Source organism: Ambystoma mexicanum, chromosome 13, assembly GCF_040938575.1.
Source record: "Ambystoma mexicanum isolate Mex_15411 chromosome 13, UKY_AmexF1_1, whole genome shotgun sequence".
Lineage (NCBI taxonomy): Eukaryota > Metazoa > Chordata > Amphibia > Caudata > Ambystomatidae > Ambystoma > Ambystoma mexicanum.
The window spans coordinates 489,421,546-489,444,238 of NC_090938.1; the positions used below are offsets into that span (position 1 = coordinate 489,421,546).

Below are 22,693 nucleotides of genomic sequence, written 5' to 3' on the forward strand. Positions count from 1 at the left end.
CTTCATAATTGCCTGACAGATACAACTGCCCTCTCTCCCTCTAAATACAACCGAATGAGTCTACTTCTCCTCAATCTATAATGATTGAATGCCTTAACAGGGGCATTTCAGGATAGCTACACACTCTTAATGATATTCTGATTGTCTTCTAACATGATGGCTCAGTATCCATTTTCCAAACTTTGCATTGTCTGCATCATCCTTCCCCTTTTCTTCTTCTCTACTGCTCATCTTGCTGTCAGCAGGGGCAAGGCTGCACTTGTCACCTGATCTCTGGCTTCTTGTGCCTCCAACTACCTCCTTTGTAAAGTGAGGTGCATGGTGGGAAACCTTCACTGTGCTGTGAAGTGGGCCCTTACGTGCTGCCTACCTTTGGGGTTGAAGGCCATTCCCAGCCAGGCTCCCTTAGATTGGCTCTCATAGGATTGTAGATGTTCCCACACAAACACGTTCTCTGTATCATCCAGAATGGACAGCACTGAAGCACCAGCTGGGGAGAAAAGACAATTGTCTGGGGTCAAGGGATTAAAGTGTTAAGCAAAAATATCAAAGGGTGCATAAAACAAGGATCTCTGTTAAGGACTTGGGCAACAAACCAAAATGAAAGATGTGTACATAGATATTGATGGCAGAGAACGACCCCTAGACCCACCTAGGTTGCCCATAATAGTATCACCCTAGAGAAAAAGGAATGCCCAACTGCAATGGCAGAAAAAGATGTCGAGATTGTGAATATAAATGCTATACAGGAACATGTTCCCATAGGGTTCCCCCATTGCATGCTTCAAGCTGGCTGGTACATCATGACGATGCAGCGGTGCAGGTGAAGATGCATCACCAGACTATCATGCTGCAGACTTTGAGGAAGATATCGGTCAAACAACCTGGTGCTATCTTCAAGACAGTGGGATGGACTGTTAAGAAGATTTTCTACTAGTCCTGTTGTGAGGACTTGGCAACCAGCAATGTATGTGCAAGGATTCGGTTAAGTTAGTCCTAACTAATAATGGTAGTGGTTATGGGTTACCTGCCTGCAATTATAGGAAAGGAGTGGTAGAGAAATGCACACGAAAAACGCACACACTACAAAGACATTTCGAACAGAGTGCATTAGTGAACAAACTCTGTATGCAAAGATAAACCTCAAGAAATTACTACATAACAGATAAGTACTTTTTAAAAATAGAAATCATGTATATGACAAACAGTCAAGTGTCCCTAAAAATCCCAACCTAGCTACACAATATAAAAGGTAGATAATACTTCAGATTGTTCTTTCTGCAGCTTTCCGCAAATTTACTACCTTGGCTGACAGGTGAGCGCGTGCAATGTGGTTCCCCTGCCCCCATTCCTCCATCATGGCGCTGCACCCAGCGTGTGCGGTCCGCGCGAGCTTGTAAACCCGCATCCCAGTGTCCCGATCCGTAACCCGCCTCCCGTTCCCTCCCCCCAGCCCCTATTGGCTGTATTTTGTTCCGGGATTGCACAAGGGCCTAACCCTCTGCACGTCCGCTCCCTGTGCCATTTACTACCTTGGCTAACAGGTGAGTGCGTGCAATGTGGTCCCCCTGCCCCCCATTCCTCCATCATGGCGCTGCACCCAGCGTGTGCGGTCAGCGCGGGCTTGTAAACCCGCATCCCAGTGTCCCGATCCACAACCCGCCTCCCGTGCCCTCCCCCCGGCCCCTATTGACTGTATTTTGTTCTGGGATTGCACGAGGGCCTAACCATCTGCGCGTACGCTACCTGTGCCACTAACTACCTTGGCTAACCGGTGAGCGTGTGCAATGTGGTCCCTCTGCCCCCCATTACTCCATCATGGAGCTGCATTTGTATCCCATCAGACTCCCACAATCCTGCTTGTAGGCCCGCCCTCAAATCGTTCAGTGTTCAATTTCCCCCCCAGCCCTCCCACCTCCCCTGATTGGCCAGCTCACTGGCCATAAGTGACCCTCCCACGGCAGCCCTCTGCCCGGCAGCCCCCACGGATAAGGGCCCCAAGGCCAAGGGCGGCTCCTACAGTGGCGGCTCCAAGATGTGTCTGCAGGTGTCAGCAGGGGAAACCAGCAGGCAACAGACACCAACAAAAACAGAATGTGGCATGGGTGGGAGTAGAGCAATTACTCTACTCCAGAAAACCCCTGCCACTGTATCTTACCTTCCAATAACAGACTGCCATAGACTCACACCGGGCATACTCAAAGATTTGTGACCACCAGACTGAACCTATTCATGACAGGATTGTAGAAGTTGCCATGCATTACATAATAACATACTTGTCAAGGTCAACAAGCGCTGCACTTAGATAAAGCTTGAATGTTAGCATGTGCCACACTTAGAATTGTGAACATTGGCCCACGTGGCACGTAGATAAGATTGTCAATGTAAGCATGCCCACTCCTAGACAGAATTGTGAACATTGGCCTGCGTCGCATCTAGATAGGATTTTGATTGAATGATAACCTAGCCTGCATCGGATCTAGATAGAAATGCGCATATGCCACACTTAGATGGAATTCTTAACACAGCCTACGTCGGATCTAGATAGAAATGAGAATGTTAGCATATGTCACACTTAGATGTGATCCTCAACTTTAGCCTGCGTCGGATCTAGATAGAAATGCGGATGTTAGCATGTGCCACACTTAGATGGAATTCTTAACCTAGCCTACATCGGATCTAGATGGAAATGTGAATGTTGGCATATGCTACACTTAGATGGAATTATTAACCTAGCCAGCGTCAGATCAGGATAGAAAGGTGAATGTTAGCATATGCCACACTTAGATGGAATTCTTAACATTGTCTGTGTCGGATCTAGGTAGAAATGTGAATGTTAGCATGTACCAGGACAGCAATGCCAACCAACCAATCCACTAACAATTTCATCCCTCTGCATACACCTCTCAAACTCTAACCAAACACAACCACAAACCTCAAACACAGCAATCAGCACAAACTTCACTACACTGCAACAACAAAACAAACCACACAGACTTGCACAACAGCACACGACGACTACCGACCGTATAACACCCCAAACCCAGGCAACGGACCCACCGGGCTGAGGCTGCCATCAGCACATCACTGCTCTCTTGCACATTTCCAGCTTATTCCCACTAACCCACCCCCCTTCTCCCTTTTCAGAGCTGCCACAGCGACAGGGGACCACTCCGGTGGTGATAGTGCGCTGTACAAATATCCTTTAACATTAACATCTCATTCACTTATCAGCTCAATATTTTGTGACCCCCAACATGATTTTTGGGTCCACTATCCGTTTAACTTCACTCCTCTGCTTAATCCACTCTGGTTTGGGGGTACTGGTGAGTCCTTATGGCTACCAGTAAAGGGGGGCCATGTCCACCAGTTTAGTCTATGAGGCAGCACTACTTCCCTTAAGCATAGCAGTCTAGAGGAACCAGTGTCCCCATTTCTTTGACTGAATGGGGACATTTTTTTTAGTACTCTTTTGCGTGAATGCCTGTGTACTTTAGTTTTTTTAAGCCACACCCAACCCAGTGTCCCCTATATGGATAAAAGTGGCTTGTCATGTTATCTAGAGCCCAGTCTGCAGTTTGTCGTCATTTAGGCAGTCTTCCTACTGGTCAGGTACAGAAAATGGGCTGTTTGCAGGCTCCAACCAGTTTCCAGGAAACTGCCATTTTGTCTGTGAAAATTGTTTGGAATCAGTAAGGGGCTACAGACAGCCTGAATAAACAACTCAAACCATGTGGGAGGTCTTGACTGTAGCTGCCTGCCCATGACTGGCCATCAGCACCGATTTTCAATGTTGCAGGTCCAACAAATTTAGTATATCAGGAGAGGAGCAAAAGCAATTCTGAAATCGACAGCTATAACCAAGAATCCGACAAGTGAGACTACAGAGGGTTACTGCAAAACTGTTGCTGCGACAACCATTGCACAAGCCATCTGCCACAATGCAAAGCTCTGTTTCACTGACAGGGAATTCCTCCCATGGTTCCCTTCTCCCTTGAACTGGTGGGCCGAATGAGTAAAGGGTCCTGCATCGGCGTCCCCATGGAGACCGGAAGGGTTGTGGGCCGGTAGTTGTACATCATTTGGAGTGGTGTGTCCTACTGCTGCTTGGATTTCACACAGCCTAGTGCTAATTGGACATGGACATCAAAGAGCTGCTGCTGCTCCTTGCCAAGAAGAGGCGCCTTGCTGGCACCCGAGTCCTCTGTCCTTTGTCTTCGTGCCTGCAGATCCAGTGCGCGAGGATTGTCTGATCCTCTCATCTACAGTATGTAGGTGGCCCTTCCAGATTGCATAATCAGAAGCAGAGGACCTTCATCTTCAACCAGATCCAGTTTATCCATCTTTAGAAATGTGGGGTTGCTTATGGAGACCAAAACTTTGCAGCTATCAGAAGAAATACTGCCCTCCCGACTTCTGGACCACTAGGCCTGCGCAGGACAAGACTGCAGTGTTGTGCGCTGCAGGTGCACTGGCTATTTGATGCATAGCACATTGCGCCTCAGCTACGCAGCGGATCCTTTAAAAAACGAGGATTGGACCCTATGCGTTTGATACGCTGCATGTTGCGCTACGTCCGTGCAGTGTATCCTTTAAAAACAGAGGATCGGACCCTCTGCTGCAAAGCCTGCGCAGGACAAGGCCGCCGTGTTGTGTACCTCAGGTGTTTGCCGATGAAGGGGTAGCGGCGCAGTGTGTGTGTAAGTGGTGCAGCTGTCGACCAGCAGCAAACGGAAGGGCTAGCGGCGCAGAGTGCAAGTATGCGGCTCCGCCCTCGACCAGCATCGACCGGAATGGGTAGCGGTGCAGAGTGTGAGTAAGCGGCTCAGCTGTAGCCCAGCAGCGTCCAGAAGGGGTAGCAGCACAGAGTACGAGTACCCAGCACAGCCATCAGTGACCATAATGGAAGTAAGGTGCAGGCAGCGAGAGCAGCCACTACTGCCCTCTACTGAACTGCCTAGGCTTTGTGCTTACTTCAACCTTTACACCCCACTTACCGTACTCTGTCCCTGCACAACCTTAGGCTTCTCCTCCCTTGTGGTTAGCCATACCTTGTGTTTCTGACTCCTTGCTGTGTCCCTAGTTTGTTGTTGCTAACTGTTGTGTTCTAGGCCTGTTTCCCCGCCCAAGGTTCCTGCTACTCCGACATTGTTGCTACTGTATTACTGTTTCCACTAGGTTCTCTCCCACTTCTAAGTTCCCCCTCCTCTATTGTTACTGTTGTACAGTATCTCTGCTTTTCACTAGGCTCTTTCCCACTCTCTAGGTCCCCATTCAACCGTTACTGTTGCTACTGTGTCTCTGCTTTCCACTAGTCTCTTTCCCACTCTCTAGGTCCCCATTCCACAGGGGTTACTGTGCTTCACCCCCCCTTGTTGTGGGCCCTGCCTTGCTGCTTGTTGTGTTTCCATAACCATCTTCTTGTGCAGCCGTTGGTGTACGGTACTGGGCTGTGCCCCTCTCCTCCTCCCTCACTCTTTCTGAAGTAAAGTCAATTTCACTTTACTTCTCTTGGGAACAGTAGTTTACCCAAGAGAAGGTATTTCAACCTTATGAGAAATCCAAAGGACTTCTCCGTGACACTGCACTGAAGGTGCAGTGTGTCCCAATACAAAAAGTATATGCCTATGGAGTTTGTCAGGCTCCAAAAACAAAGGAGACGCAGAGTCCAAACCAGTTCAAAATACATGAGACTGAGAAAATGGTCTCGCTCACTCCAGGATAAAAATTTAAAAGTCCTAAAGTCCCACAAAAGAGTTGGGCGTCTTTAAGTTTGAAGGAAATTAGCACAGAAATGAGAATTCTCCCCAACACATCCGGTCCTCACTTTCCTCTTCCTCTCCATCTACCTCTCTCAGGCCCCTCTTGGCCACCTCTTCCTCTTTCCTCCTCTCTCTCGACTCCTTACAATGTTTCAAGACAAGTCTGATCGATGAAGGATTTGTCTAAACGGGTGATCCCCTGCTCTTCCAGAACGATCAAGGACCACATGGACACCCTCGCTCCAGCCTTGGCCAATTTCTGCAATCACTTTCGCCACTGGATCTTTCCCTTCTCTCCTTAAGCACTCCCTTGTGCACCCCCTCCTAAAAAAGACTTCTGCCAATCCTATCTGTCTGGCAAACTATCGCCTGATTTCTATCACTCCTATCGTGGGTTAACTCCTAGAAAACTTGGCCATCTCCCAGCTTACTCTCCACACTGAATCGGTTGATTGCCTCCAAGACCATCAGCATGGCTTCAGAGCAGCCAGAGGCACAGAAGCAGCTCTCCTGAACACTTGTGAAGATCTGCTCTCTAATCTCGACTCTAGCTCTCCTCTCCTCCTGTCCTCATCCTCGTTGAACTTTCTTCTGCTTTCAACACAGTCAATCACCTCACCCTGATCAATCGACAAAGTGAGAACCTGGATATCACGGATCAGAATCTGGAATGGCGGCCTTTCCTTGTGAACTGACACTGCCAGGTGTAACTTGGGTCCTCCCTCTCCACCACCACTCTCTCTACATGTGTTGTCCCCCAGGGCTCTATCCTCTCACCCTGGCTCTGGCCCCTTTGGCCCTCCTGATCTCAACCTGCTCCTCCAACTTTCAGTATTATGTGGATGACACTCAGCTCTCCTCCAGGGTTCCCTTAGCCGCCTCTCCTGCCTCGCTCATTCCTGACTGCCTATCTGCGATTCAGGGTTGGTGCTCCTCTAATGATCTAAGCCTTAATGCCAGTAAAATGGAGATCCTTCTCATTGGGACCCACTTTCCCTTTCACTCTGGCCGCCCTCCTTTGGCCACCTACCCTCACCTTCCTGTGAAGCAAAAAACCTTGGTGTCATCTTTGACTCCACTCTCTCCTCTCCTTACATTACGGACCTTGCCAAGAAGGCCCACTTCCAGCTGCACCTCCTCAGAGGTATTCTACCTTTTCTTCCTTTCCCCTAGAACCTCACTGTCTCCAGAGCGCTGGTTCTCTCCAGCCTGGACTACTGCAACAGCCTCTTTTTCTCAATCTGCCTTCCTCTACTCTGCACCCTCAGCAACTAATCCAGACTTATCCTTGGCCTCAAGCCCAGGGACCATATCGCTCCAGCCCTGAAATCTCTTCACTGGCTCTCGGTGGCTGCAAGCATCAAGTTCGGGACCCTCTGCATTGTCCTCAAGGCTTTCTGGGGACAGGGCCCACACTATATCCAACTCTCTCTGCCCAAGTACCTCCCTTCCCGAGCACTTAGCTCAGCTACCTCCAACTCTCTAAGGGTCCAACGCTTTTCCAGACAGAGACAGAGTGAAGGTAGATTCCTCTCCTCTGCAGGTGCTCCTCTCAGACTTGAGCCGGACCACCTGAAGATCCAGAAGCAGCTCACATGGGTAAGAGGTAGGCAGAAAGGGCAACCAGACATTTTAATCTACTTTTAAAATAGTCCTATAGGCCAACACAAAGCATCCACAACAATTCAGGCCCCCTAGCACATAGTATTTAAAACATACAACTGCGCACATAATCAATATCTGTCTAAGGGTGGATAAAAATTCACTTGGAGGAAAAATTAAAATCGAGTTTTACCTCAGACTCCCTGAAGCCTTTGTGGGTACTTGAAAAATGTCCAAGTGCAGATGAGCACCCCCAAAGTCACTTTAGTAGAGTTACAGGGCAAGTAGAATGTTCCATATGAATCAATGGGACAAAAATCAATGTGCATTGGCCTGTATGGAGGAACGTTTGTTTGAACCTGGTTCAGATTCTTTGGCAAACAAACCCTGGGGGGTCGGAAACCGAACCAGTAGATCCAGAGGAAAATGTAGCAGAGCAGGTGGTCCTCCCCGATTAAGTCTAAGAGAAACATGGTAGAGACTTGTTATGGTAGTTTTCCTAAAGTCATAATGGCAGTAAAACTTTAGTAAGCTATCCCAGTGGTTTGTAGATCCCAAACTTAGTATCAGCCTGTTTGTGCTAACTCAGGACCTTGGTAGAGTGGCAGAGAAACCAGGCTCATTTTAAGAGGAAGATGTGAGCTGTAGGTAAGTACACTGAACCTTAGCTAGACAGGCACAGCAAAGAAGCACTTACACCTCTAAAAATAAAAATATGTTTTTATTATATTTACACCAGAATCACTTTAAATACTTCAGACGTTTATACTAGAACACTTAGAAATACTTAATAATACACTTCAAATGGCACTTTCACTTGTGTTTGTTGGCGGTTACATTTGTAGCAACATTAGAAAGGGACAAGACAACATTATCTTATTATCGGTTACTGCACACTCATGCGGTTTATATGGTAATACATTTACTCTTCGCCTACTAAGTTTCTTTGCCTATTAAGTCCTTTAAGTCCAAAAACGCAAATTTAGCTAAAGGCAGTTTGAAGAGGGCTTGAAGCCTTGACAAGCAGCGAATTACGAAGGGTTCCTCTGAATTTCTTCCAGTTTCTAGTGTTATTGAAGCAGCAAGTTAACAGCCAACAAAGAACAACCATGCTAGTAATGGCGAAAAAAGAAGGGAGGCCCCAAGTTGGGATTTGGGTACCCCTATTGTGCAATACCGAGGCTACAGGGCATAGCCTGCGGTATAAAAATAGTTGGTAGAACTGCCACCAGCCATAACTAGGTGATTGTCTATGTGACTAGAAAAGTCACAGTAGCAGGGAGAAGGGGGGATACTAGCGTGAATATGTCCCTTAGGAACATGCATATGGAATGGTTGGGATTACACCAGAGTAATCCTGAGTCCAAATAACAGAGCCAACTCAGGAAGATGGCAAAGTACTGTTTTATTAACAATGATCTAAAACAGGAAGGTTACAACAAACATCAAAAGGACGTACGCTCAGTCTTTCAATGATCTCCACAACAAATACAACTCTTACAGTGACAATGTGTCTGAATGATGTCATAATATGTGGCAATAGTGAAAAACCTACCAAGGGCCAGGAATGGTTAAGGGAAGCATCTAAATATCCAATTGTATAGGCGCTGGGATTGTTACTGGCTGTCCAATATCAGGTGGACAGCTTATGCCTACCTCTAAAACATGTAATTCCAGAAACATTAGATATATAGTTTCTTATTGGTCCCACAGACTATAAGGTCATTCATTATATGGAATAATACAATTGGTTGGCACGCTTGTGCCATGTCTGGAAAATTCGGTTAATTTAGCAGCACGTAAGCCCAGACCCAGATGCAGGGAGATAGGACATGACACTACCTCACCCACCAATTAGCCCCACATCTCTCATCACCCATGTCTTCTGCCATGAAATTGTCTTTGTACTTGGCCTTGTAGAGTATTCTCATCTTTGGGGATGCATGGGAGTGAGGGCACTCGCTATCGTGTCTGGGAACTCTATTTCAATCCTCGGCTCACGTGACAGGAGATCACGATTTGGTCCATTTTGTAGGTTTTAAATGCTCAAAATGAATTAAAACTTGGCATCGTTGGTGTTCTTTCTTGCACCTTAACAAGAGAGGATTCATCTTCTGACTGCTTGCTCCTCTTCAGAAATAGATAGCTGACCTTGGTTTCTTCACTTTTGACTTTGGGCCAGACAGACTCGCCACGCAGCTCCATGAGCCTGCCATTCTGCTGCAACAACTTTCCACCCTCTTCATGGTTTTCTGGCTTACTTATTTCATGATACCAATGTCGAGTTCTATACGATGGTGGCTTCACCTGCATTCTATTTACTACTTGTAGCCGGCCACTATGATGACTTAATCTACCTTGCGTTTCAGCATCTGCACATTTGTTGAAGTTCTTTTTTCTGCAACATCTTATTTACTGTGTAGTCTTCTTCTGGTCTACGTCGATAGTTCATTCAACCTCTTGTGTCGCTGTTTGTCCTGTAGGGCTCATACATTGTCATACTTCCTTATCTTGAGACATCATGCACACTTCTTTATGACGTTATCAATTCACCCGTTTAGCTTCTTTTCATATTCCTTCAGGGTTTCCCTCCTGTAGGTTATCATCACGTCGAGAGTACATTCGGTAGGGTTAGTATAACACAAGGACCCTGCAAAGGACTCCCCAAATGTGCACAAGCTGTTAAGCCTGGGCAAGAGGTATGGGTGGATACCCAAACACCTGGTATTGCACTCCAGTCACAATGGAGCGACTATTTGGCTTGAGGTAAGTTCTACCTTGAGCCCCACAGTACCTTAGGGCGGTTGAAGAAAATGCAGCTGGATTCTTTCCTGTGCAGCAGCGATGGACCCGGTCTCCTGATTCCGTGGTCTGTTGACTAAAGGAAGGACTCCGAATGGGATGTCCCAGCAGCAGTCGCAGGAAAGGACCCTCACCAAGGATTTCTTTAGTCTCCCACATCAGTCTGTGGTTTTGGCACCTTTTGATCAGCTCCAACAGTGAACGGTTGTTAGGCAGAATTGCATGCAGTATCCTCTGGGACCACCACATACAAATAGGACTACAGGTGTAAGCAAAACCAACCTTTGGTATAAGTCTGTACTACACAGTTTGTGGTAGCGAGCTGAGCAGCCAGGCTTATCTCAAGAGGGAATGTGAGCAGTAAATGAAGTTACACAGAGGTCTTACAATCACAGTGGTTTAAGTAGACACTTGAACTCAAGGTTTCTTGGTAAAACACGTGTTAATTTATTACACAATCATTTAGAAAACATTCACTAGAAGGAGGCAACTTAATATTATACACAAATACACTTCAACACAAAACCAATAAGTTTGAGTAAATTAGGCTCCCCTGAAATAGGAGCAAAATGGCATTTCAGTCACTTTCAATAGGAGTACAAAGGCAAAAGTTAATAGAATAGATCACAGATACTTTCATAGGCAGTGCAAATAGTTTTAGTTCACTAGAGGACTCAATTCAGTTCAATAGGCCTAGGCCAAAGTCAATGGACTAGTGTCTTGGATAGGAAAGCAGTTCTTATAGTAAACTGTAAAGTCTTTGCCAAAGTTGTCAAAAGTAGTTTGTATGAAAAAGAATCATATGTTGGGTCACAAGCTGATTAGGCCTGCAAGTTGGGAAAGTTCCACGAACTTTCACAGTGAGAGGTACGTTCTCTCAATCGGGTTGGCACAGTACCTTAATATGAAGAACAAGATGCAGCTGAAGACGTTGGTTCCTGGCAGTTCCTGCAGATCTCGCGGTTCTTGAGCCTCTGCCATGGGGACAAGAGGGAGGACGTCAGGGGACTGCTGCACTGCATGGGATCGTCGGAGAACGTTCACAAAATGGAGGACGTTCAGTTCCAGTAGCTGTAATTCAAGCACACAAGCTGGTGTCCCTCTCCCTGGTTAATCCTCACCAGCTTCGAGAATGGTTTCCAGGTGGCTTAAGAGTTGATTGGTCCCACCAACTCAAAGGAAGAATTCGTCCTTGAAGGGGCTTCTCTGTCGAGATGAACTTGGCATTTCGGACCTGCAGCAGGGCTTCACTGGGCAAACCAACACTCCAGGAGTTGCAGCAGCCGTCCTCTTCCAGCTCGTCTTCGGTTCTTTCGTTCCAGTGGTCGACTCTGCCTTTCACTCCAAGAGACTCGCCTTTTAAATAGTTTTCTCCCTTTCATTCCAACCTAGCCACAACTCACCCAGCAGGGTGGCTGTCCTTGCCAATCACGCCAGAGTGCATTTGGGTCTCTTAGGAGACTAGGCACAGGGAGTTTCAGGCACCACCCTCACTTCCTTCCCACCCCAGACACTCAGGCGCCAGAGGCGGTCTTCAGTCCTGAAGCCCGCCAAAGGCGTACGAACAAAGGGACCAAACCTAGCTTGGCACGCAGAGAGAAACACTAGAAGGACCTTTCCAAAAAAGAAATGTCGAAAAAAGAAGACCGGGACCTGTTTAAACAAAGGGGCTTAAGGCACCATTTGAAAAACATGGCCCCCGCGATTTTAAGCTACCAGTGTTCACGGTCGTGAAAAATCATGGTAGTTCAATGTAAAACCACTGCCACCAGCCATTTCGATAGGAAAGGGTAGCATTTGACTGCTACATTCATTTTTAGACACAGGCGATACTATGTAACCTCTCCAGCACTAATGTAAGATAGTGTGTGCTGGGTCTAGGAATTTAAAAAGACTAGTAAAGTCAATTTAACCTTACATTCTCTGGGAAACGAGCCAGAGAAGGGAGACGAGAAGAGGCCAGAGAAGGGAGACGAGAAGAGGCTAGAGAAAGGAGATGAGAAGAGGCCAAAGAAGGAAACAAGAAGAGGCCAGAGAAGGAAACGAGAAGAGGCCAGAGAGGAGAGTGTGAGAGAAAGAGGTCTGAGAACAGAAGAGCATAGAGTGTGATCACTGGTAGGACAGAAGAGAGGGAGAGCATGAAGATTCCAGGAGGAGTGAGCAAGGATGGGAGAAGGTGAGAGAGTGACAAAAGAATAGGAGTAGTAAGATCAGGGAGATGAGAGAGAGCAACTCAGGGAGAAATTAAACCAGAGTGTCTGACATTGGTACCTCAAACATTTCCCTTTGAAAAACGCGACACATTTTATGTCAGGGCACCCCCTAGAGCAATCCTAGAGGGAGCCAGATGAGGCTTTTTGCTTTTAAGCCATCACCTACAGCCAGTCTTAGTGGACCAGTGTTATTGATCGCTAGCCTGAAGAACTGGGGGTTAGGGATGTCTGGGTTATGGTGGAGGGAGCCCAATGGAGGTTGAGAGAGTGAAACCGATTACAGTAGTCTGCCCATACCCCGACAAGAAAAACAAAAGTGATTTTTCAAAATAAAAGCCATTGAACCATCCTTCAGAGTCTGGGAGTTAATGAAGCTATTTGTGACATATTGCAGGGGTCGGCTTTCTGGATTTTTAATTTACTTCACAGCCGTCTGGTTGGGCCGTGCTCCTGGGAATTGCTCTGCATAGCACACCCACAAGAAGGTCATCCGCCACCTTGGATTTCATAATGATCATTGTTTCAATGGCCGCTCAGGTAGCTGCTACCAATCTACCTCCCAAACAAGACCTATTCTTCTTTTTGCTCGCAGGTGGGTTCTGAAAGGTAAACAATAATCCTCTGTTCACTGAACCATCGTTGGATTCTTAGTTCATGGCGGTGAACCTCCACCAGTTCTCTCAAATGTGGACAATGCGTCCCCATTTTAGTGGTGTTTTACTTCAGGTACTGTCTTAAGTGGCTTATCTACCGGGTTTATATAAGCAATGGATGTTTGCGGAACGCATGGCTCAACAAGTTGGTTTACCTTGAACAATGGTAACAACAAGAAAAGATCAGGAGGATAGGGTGAGCATCACAGGTCAGAGTTGGGGTGTGCTGCCATGGGAATTTCGCACTTTACCTTCTGTGGACCTCGCATCACATAGCAGCACTCAGGCCCTATGGTCTCCACAGGAGCATCTACTAACCTCAAAGATGGGACTTTGTCGCATAGTGCAGATTCTTAGTTTAAATAGGAAATTTGGCAGCACAGTACAATGACAGCTTCAAATCAGGACAGTGCATCCTTCCAAATATTCAGCAGTGTTAGGAAAGATTGTATGTAGTAACCCTGCGGGAGACTACACCGGCCTTGTCCTCTTGGCAATAGGTAACCCAACCTTTGGTATAGCCCTGTACTACACAAGTTGGTAGAGTGACTGATCAGACAGGGTTATCTCAATAGGGGTCAATGTGAGCTGTAGAGTTGCAACAGAGTTTCACCGTGGCAAATATTCAAATAACACTTCTACTAAATGTTTCTTGATTGAAGTAATTATTTATTAATTTAACAGTCAGTTTTAAAATAAGCCTTCTTTAGAAGGGAGCAATATGCAACACTTAAAATACACTTCAAAATAACACTCCTCCAGCTCAATAAAGTAAGTAGATATGCCTTTGGGGATGGCACACAGATATTCCTACACCCCGAGGTGACTTCAATAGTTATGACACAGTGGACATCAATATATCACTTTTCACACTTAAATAGTAATACTGAAGTTGTGGCAACAAGGAAAAGGTTAGGGATGGAAACAATGGTTAACAAGTTTCTCAAACAGGTAAGCACTTTAAAATCCCCCAATGCAATGCAGGTTAACATTTTCTTTTCCCAGCTATACAAGTAAGGTATGTATGACTTTTTGGAGGGACAGTTAAACACAAAGTCAGAGGGTAAGAAGAGGCTTCAGGGAGCCATGACAGCCAATATCAATTGAGCAAAGTCTAGGAGAGCTGAGGCACTTCTTGAAGATTAGCACAAAAGTCTTGCACAATGTTAAAGAGAGTTTTGTTGTAAAAAGAAATCACTGTTGGGCCACAAGCTGGGAGCCTTGTGAAGGGCAAAGCTGCAAGCAACTCTGCAAAGGGCAGCAAATGCAAGTCTCCAGTGAGAGCAAGCAAGCTACACACAAGATGAGCTCAGAGATAGTGGGAAATCAGCTCTACTTCTCCTCCTTGACCTCTCAGCTGCTTTTGACCTGGTGGATAACAAGGTCCTATGCAGCCATCTCGATTCAGCAGCACATTTCTCCAAAGAGGCCATAATTTGGATTAGGTAATTCTTAAGCAACAGAAAAATGAGGTTCTTCTCGCCGGCAGCGGCAGACCCTATACCCATCACCTGTGGGGTGCCCCATGGGTCCTGTGTCTTGCCTCCGTTGTACAACATCTTCACCAAGCCCCTTTTCGATGATCTGGACCATCTTGGTATCACCTACACCAACTATGCAGATGATACTCAGATTCCCCTCCTACTTTCAGGGGATTATGGCAAAGATTTGGCCTTGGTGAATAGAGTGTGCCTCATCATCCAGGTATGGATGGCAACGCACATTCTATGCCTGAATGATGATAAAACAGAACTCATCATCCTAGGTACCCCCAACAACCTAAAAAAAACGAGGCCTTGAATACTCATCCTTTATAATTGACGGCAACCTCATCAAGGTGGCCAAGGAGGTAAAGACCTTAGGATTCTACCTCGACTCCACCTTGTCCTTTTCTTAACAAGTTAACACACTAGCATCCACCACCGCGTACACGTGTAAACTTATTAGAACTAGCAAACCCTTTCTCTCTAACAATAGTTGCATCATCCTGGCCAGAGCCCTCATTTTGTCCCGGTTAGTTCATTGTAACGCCCTGTACATAGGCTCTAATAAATCCATCATCAGGAGAATCCAAACACTACAAAATAACGCCTTAAGAGCGGCCCTAGGCATAGCCAGAAGAGATCATATCTCTGAGAGCAGGCGACAAAACAATTGGCTCTCGACCAATGAGAAAATGCTACTAAAAACCGCGTCACTCACAAATCACTAAACAATGCACCCAACTGCCTCTCTGAGAGATTCCACAGACGGACATCCTTGAGACCATCCAGGCTAGTTAACATGAACTGCCTGTCAATTCCCAGATTCAAACTATCCAAGATTGGAGGCAGCGGCTTCCCTGTCAACGCGGCCCAACTTTGCAACACCCTGCCTCCCTCACTTTGAGAAGACCAATCATACCACAACTTCAGTTCCAACACTATTCCATGGCTAAAATCCTCTGACCAGTAAGCTTTGGCGGTGTAACCTTCCCCCAGGAATGACCCTATGTCTTTGCTACTAAGATGTTATATAGCACAGTCTGCTTGTGATCCCTATGAGAAGAACTCTAATTTTTGTACTGTTTGCAATATTTGTAAATCCTCCCTTAGTTCCTCTAGTCTTCATCCACATGTGTATGTACTGTATTCTATGTATCATTGTAACTAAGCTTTGCACATTCTTGTAACTGTTGCGCCCTGATACCCCCGGGTCTGGTGCGCATTACAAATAATAAAACAAACAAAAACAAGAGGTAAGTACCCGTTAATTCACAGTACCTGGAGTCTGAAGAAAAGATTCAATCTGGCTTCTGTTCCTGTTGTAGTTCCTGCAGATCCTGTTGTTCCTGGGCCTCAGTCGTGGGGACAAGAGGAAGGACATCTGGGGACTCATGCACTATGATTCGAAGGTCGGCGGCAGCAATGCGCGCAATTCAGATCAGAGGCACTTTGTGGTTTCAGCTACTCGCAAATAGCACCACTGCTGTTCTTGGACACCTTGTGGACCTTCCTTGCTTCTGGGGTCCAGCACTTGAGGTGGCTCAGGCTTGGTCAGTCCTACTTCGAGGGAGTCCCGAGGATCTTCCTGGAGCTCGGGTCCGGCTTAAAGGCAATGCACTCGATTCTGGTGCTCCTGTCCCCTGGCACTCGGTTCCTGCAGCAGCAATAAAGTACAGCCAGCAGAAAGAGGGGTTCCAGTCCAGTTCATCCTGGGTCTGATTGATCCTACCAAGCCAATGGGAGAAGTTGTCCTTTCTGGGATTCTCTAGTCGACTAAAAATTAGGAGCTTCATCACTTCGGTTTCCAACTTCGGTTCCTTCGTCCAGTGGTCAACTCTACCTTCCTTGCAAAAGTCCTCTGCTTTCATGCTAGTCTCTCCCATTAATTTGCAGCCTAGCTGTCACTCACACAGCAGGGTGCCTGTCCTCCAAGGACAGCCATCCAGCCAATCACCTTTGGGTGCATTCCTGTAACCAAGGAGACAAAGCACAGGGAGTTTCGGGAACCTCCCTCGCTTCCTGCCCTGCCAGACACGCCAGAGCCAGGCTTGAGCAGTGAACCTCGCCAAAGACAAAACAAACAAAGGGACCAAACCGGGTTTGGCGCGCAGAGTTAATCTCAAGAAGGACCTTTCCAACAAGAAAATGGCGAAAAAAGAAGACCAAGGCCATTTTGACAAAATCGGTGCAATACTGCAGCTGGGAGAACACCCTGCGGTAAAAACACTCAATGGTAGGAAAAAGTAAATCACTGCCACCAACCATTAATTGTAGAAAGGGCAACATAAAAATATTACAGGAGAAGGTAGACAAAGGGGATACTAAGTAACCCATCCAGCACTCTATTGTAAGATAGTGTGTGCTGGGTTTACAAAGAGAAATACGCAAGTCAAGTTAATTTCACATCACTACTCTTGGAAACAGTAGTTTATCAAAGAGAAGAATGTTTTAAACCTTAGCAGAAATCCAAAGGATTTCTCTGTGATACTGCAGAGGGTGCTGTGTGTCACAATGTAAAAGTATGATGCCCATGGAGTTTGTCAGAATCCAAAAGCAAAAGAAACACAGGATTCAAATCAAATAAAAATACATGCGAGAGTAGGAAAAAGGTCTCACTCTCTCCAGGATGAAAATTAAAAGTCCTAAAGCTCAGCAAAGGAGCGGGGGGAGGGGGCTCTACGGTAGAAGGGAAGTAGCACATGTCTGAGAATTCTCCCTAACAAGCAGTAACCCATTTGCTGGTGGTTGCAACACTACAATTTTCACAGGCCGAGTCCTGACTGTTTAATCAACTAGTGGATATTGCTCAGGAATCCCACACATCATTCAGATATCGGGCCAGGTCTGGTCTTGGCTCCTGTGTCCTTCCAATTCGAAGGAGTGGAGAAGCCATGCCCATACATGGCTTCTTCCATTGACTCTCACACAAAGGCAAGTAAGGGAACAAGGTTAATCTGAGTGACAAGTTTGCATCTCTAACAAAAGGGCAAATTCTAGGGCATCCCTCCAGGTACAAGAATCTGAATCCCAAAAGGTAATTCTTCCATGACCAACAAATGGTGTCAAAGCTAGCAAGGATACTTGTCACATTTAACGGGGTGTCTGAGGGAGAAGGCACAATGCAGTCATGTCCAAGCCTTCAAATTGGACTTTTACAGGAAAAAAGGTTGGTAAACCAGCCAGAGGAAAATGAAGAACGTACGGTCTCTTGTCAGAGTTACAGCTCAAGACATTTGCCCTCAAAGCCACTGCCACAAACCTCGTTCTAGCTCAGTTTCTCCAAATAGGACCAAATCCCACTCATACAAGTGTAGAAAGGTTGTGATCTCAATGCATACAATCTTCTGTCCATCCCTATTTCCCCTAAGTGTCATTCTGCTCCCCAATGTAGTTTCCTTACCACTTTGACATCTGGCATTGGCTTCCTTCTGTGTGACAGTGACTTCCATGTGGAACGTGTAGCAATGATCTCGGAATGGGATCCAGGCAGAATCCTTCATGGAGTGTGGGCAGCTGCCAGCCAAGCTCCATCTGTGCGTCCGTGTGGATTCTGTAAACCAAAGTGGAAAGTCAGTAGAAAAGCAGTGGTTTATGGAAAGAGTTAAGCTCCTACAGACAAAGACTTGTAGCTCTGCCTCCTGTTTCCCAAGCATAGATGCTGTGGGATCACACTACTATAGCATCAGAATTCTACTCTATTTATATCAAGTGGATACTCCGTAGCCTACATTTTGATGAATAAGGCCGAGCGGTAAATCACGTTTTACACCAACCTGTGTTAAGTTTGCATATGGCACCCGGTAGCTTGGAGTCGCAATTTGCAGTTCTCCATGTACCGTCTACGTCCATGTAGGCACAGCCTCGGATCTGTTGCGGCTCTCCATCTTGCCAGTTGGTGTAGTAGAGATTTTCGCCAGTCAGCCAGGAGTAGCTGCGGGCTCCCTGGGGAATTAGAAAACAAATGGGATCATGATACTGGTCTACAAGGTTACTCATCCCCACAAGCTCTAAAGGAGCAGTTTGGCAAAGGGATTTAAACAAACACTGTCAAACTAGTGACTCCCGTGGTGGTTTACAAATCTATTCCATGGCAGGTCTCAAAAGGGACCTTTATGCCAGACACTTCAAATATTGACCTACCTTAAGTTGCTTGGGGTTGGAGGACCTCCAACAGGTGTCTGTTGGGAAAGATCTCTCTTTTGGCAACTTTCCCTCCATAGTTTCTATGGACCCCCTAATCAGTTTGCCTTGTTTTTGAACCTGTTTGGCTTTTTTGAGGGAAAGAAAACCCTTCACCTTCACTTCCCCTACTTTTTGCTCATTTTGTTAAAGGGAAACTGATCAGACTATCTGTACTGGGAAGCTAGGTTTCCCTTTTTATCTTTTACTTTTAACTTTTTAACAACGCACACTGCATTTTACAATGCAGTGCAACAGGGATACTTTTGTATCACCCTAACCTTTTATACTTGGGATTTGTGGTTACTTTTATATGTGCCTAAAGACAGGCTGGTAGCAGCAATTATATTGTTATAATTTTTGTGCTATTTCTAGTGTACACATTCACATTTACTGCGCATGGTTACTAAACGTGGTGTGACGAATCATGGGTATGAACCCCTTCTCCCCAAGGGTAGCCCCGATCTATGAGGCTACGGAAGTGAGCGTGCTCTGCAACACCCTCTGTAGCAGTCGAGGCAAGCAGGACCTCACCAGGAGACTCCATCTGTAGAAGGACTCCTGTTTCTCGAAGGAACTCAAATTAATTTATGGCCTACTTTGGAATATCCGAAAAAAAGGAAGGACATAAAATGTAAAGACTGGGAAGTAGAAGATGGTACCATTCGTTATTTCCAACTAGAATATGCATATGTCTCTTTAAATAGGGAATCCCATTTAAATGGGACGAAGATACTGTAGTGGGAGGAGATGCTGCAGTCTACTGAGGCAGAGAAATGCGTACGTCAGCCAGAGAAGCACCAAGCAGACAACTCCTGGAGGGGAGGAGACTATACTGCCAGCAAAGTGAGCTAGTTTGAAAGTTGCTGGGAAGCCACAAGAGGAACACGGGACAGAGTGTCCAGAGAGACCCAAGACGGGAGAAAGCAATTGGTGGCATGACCACGGTGATCCTGTGGTGGAAACTGCGCTGAAACCACTAGGAGGATGCGTCCGCCTACCAGAAGGTTACCAGAGGAGCTAATAAACTGTATCCGGGTAGCGAGATGCCAAAGTGAAGCAGGGCCACGAGAGAACAAAGAAAACAACCTACCCTGAGCTGATGAGGCCCCAGTGGCATTATCCCAGGCAAAGACAGGCAAAGGGGAAAACAGGTGACCTAAGGGTAATCATTATGGAAACAGTCATACTTGTGCCAGTAATATAAACCAAAGAATAAGGAAACAGAATAAGAGAAATAGTTATGCGACCATTCATACTTGTCCCAGTGGTATGAATAAAAGAGTAATTAAATGGAATGATAAGGTCTTGAGGGTCTTGTCGGGCCTCCCTTGGAAAGGACAGGAAGTGGGGGAGGTGACCCAAAATTCACTGGTCTTTGTCCTGCAGTGTGCCTGCCTGGAACCAGTTTGCACTGGGAGAAAGGATGTCCCCATTGTACAGCCACCCTCAAGTTTGTATGAATGCATGTCTGGCGATTGGTGGTCTCATAAAGTTTACCTGCATAAAAGACTAGGGTCCTGGAGCAGAAACCCAGAGTCAGCCACTGGAACTGAAGATCGGAAGGAGGAGGACCTGCACAGCCACTTCCAGTGACAGCCAGAGCCGTCATAGTAACCGCTGCTGTTTCAACCTCAACCTCTGTGTGACAGCGAAGTCCCAAAGCGGACGGCTTCCTCCCTTGGATGGGTTGGCCTAACCAGTCTGAAGTCGAACTGCATTTTGCACCCTCACTGGAAGAGCTGCAAACTCCACGGTCAGGAATTCACGAATGCCTGTGGACATCTGTCATTTTGCGGTGCAAGGTCTGTCGAAAAGTCGTTTCGTCTGAAACTTTCCAGTCATCCTCCTGGAACTCCAGAGACTGGAGCCCCACTCCTGAATGCCAAGCCAAGCACTGAGAACTGGAGCAAAGTCACCAACACGACAACCGTCCTTCAACTAAGCCTTATAAAAGGGGTTCACTAGAGTTATACAAGTTGGTCTAAAGTATGCAGTGGCAAACCCTGCTTTCTTGCTTGCAACCCCAGGACAAAAATAAAAATAGTTTACATTTTGCTACTTTTTTTTAATAAAAAAAGAAAATGGCTGTGGGCAGCCCTGGTGCCCTTCGCTATCCAAAGGGACTGCGCCATTGTACCACACCATTCTTTTCATGGGTTACACTGCTTTCTGTCCCTTCTCCTCAATGCCCACTTCGACATTGTGTGGTTTCTCTTCATAGGGGAGACCCCTCTGCTACTCTTTTTTAAGCTTCATTGCCCAATGGCCACAGCCAATGAAATTAGCCATATGTGGACAGGCATAGTGAGTCACAGGCAGGAAGGTGCAGCAGAGCCACGGCATGTGTGTGGACCCCCAGCAGGTAATCCATGCTGGCAGAGTGCACAGAATTGAAAATAAAGTTTACTTTCAATTCCCTGCACTTTAACTTGAGACCCTCATATGCAACATTTGCTTGTGTGTGTCCCCCCCCCGTCCCCCCAACCCACAGAGTACTGTTACGAAGGATTTCTCTTTACTGCACCTTTCCTTTCATTTTTATGGACTGCCAAAGTATTTGCTCTTATTTGTGATCCTGACCTGTACTTTTTACAGTGCACTTAAGTCTAAATCTTCACTACACTGTCTTGTGACTTTGTTACTACTTTCAGTAACATGCTATCACTTATGGTAACTGTTTACCAGTATACAATGCATCTTACAATGTAGTACAATGGGGTAAACTTTGTTTTGCCCTATGTTAGGACTGATTTTCTATACCCTGGCCTGATGGACAGATGTATAGAGGGCCAACCTATATTTTGACAGTGACAACTCTGAGGAGCTGCAGCCAAACCAGTTCAAGTATCAGTGACAGGCAGTCTAGACAAAATTCCTCAGAAGTGGTGAGCCTGTAAAGGGTCCACAATGAGTTCACACAATGGGAATCACAGATAACACTTAGACAGGATGTATAAAAACACAATTATTATTTATTGGCCAAAACACACTATAGAAGTGACTACTGCCAAGTAGACATATCATCCAACACTACCAGAATAGATTACATATATACATTCACTTATCATAGGGCACAATTAGGGTTTCCTGTTTTAGGGGTTTCTTATTATTTACTTCCAGCAGTGTTTTTCTAGTGTTTTCAAACATTCTAAGAATCTGTGTTTATCAGTGTTTTCCCATTTGCCACCTTAAAAACATCATGGATAACATGTTTCCAGTGTAAACCCACAAATAGTTGTTCATTGTTTCATTGCATGCATAAGTAGGGTAATGTCTCTCAGAGTAAGATATTATGAACACATTCCAGAGAATAAAGATTAATGTATTAATCCAGTAATATCTAACATTTCTACAAGTCAAAATGAATGCAATACTTTTTCATGGACTCTTCCCATCCTTTACCTTTCTTGTCTGGTCTTCCACATTTTAAAGACTTCAATTTTTAGCAGATGAGGCATAGTGTGATAAAATGATTTGCCTGGGAACACTCACTTTGGTGGAGATAATTATTTTGGGTGCTCTACATTGTCACAGGAGGTTGGGAGGTGACAGTGACACTGTGGCCTCACGCAAGCCTTGTGCATGGAAGCTTCACATGGCTTTTCTTTTAAAGCCAACAGCAGCTAACACTTCACGGCTCTCCTCCAGACAGATACAAATACACAGAGGGTCTGTGACCACAAATTGAGACACAGAAAAATCCATGTTCAACCATTTTCCGTAAATACAAATATTTGACAGTGGTCAAGGGCTATTTTGAGGAATTCTAGCCAATTTTAAGACCGGAATTGGCAACCACAAATATTTCTCACATTTATCTACAATGCCTCAAAATAGCTCTGACCACATACAACTACAAATATTTTGTTTTACAAAGAAACCAATGTAACATTGAATGTGCAGTAATTTTGAATAAGGTCAGGGGACAGGAAGGGAAGCAATGGGAGAAAACAAACAAGGATACATGGGGTGGAGAAGCACCCTTTTCCTATTGT

At 45.9% G+C, this 22,693-nt stretch overlaps 1 protein-coding gene across 1 annotated transcript in view; it reads right to left on the minus strand.

The window, feature by feature from the left end:
- Positions 1-22,693, minus strand: part of MRC2 (mannose receptor C-type 2) — a 587,074-nt gene that overhangs the window by 24,526 nt on the left and 539,855 nt on the right. The window contains exons 25-27 of the mRNA XM_069634149.1: positions 18,290-18,458; positions 17,917-18,066; positions 371-490 (exon numbers count right to left, since the gene is read on the minus strand). Of these exons, the coding sequence (XP_069490250.1) occupies positions 371-490; positions 17,917-18,066; positions 18,290-18,458 (439 nt within the window). The remainder of the gene's footprint in view (positions 1-370; positions 491-17,916; positions 18,067-18,289; positions 18,459-22,693) is intronic.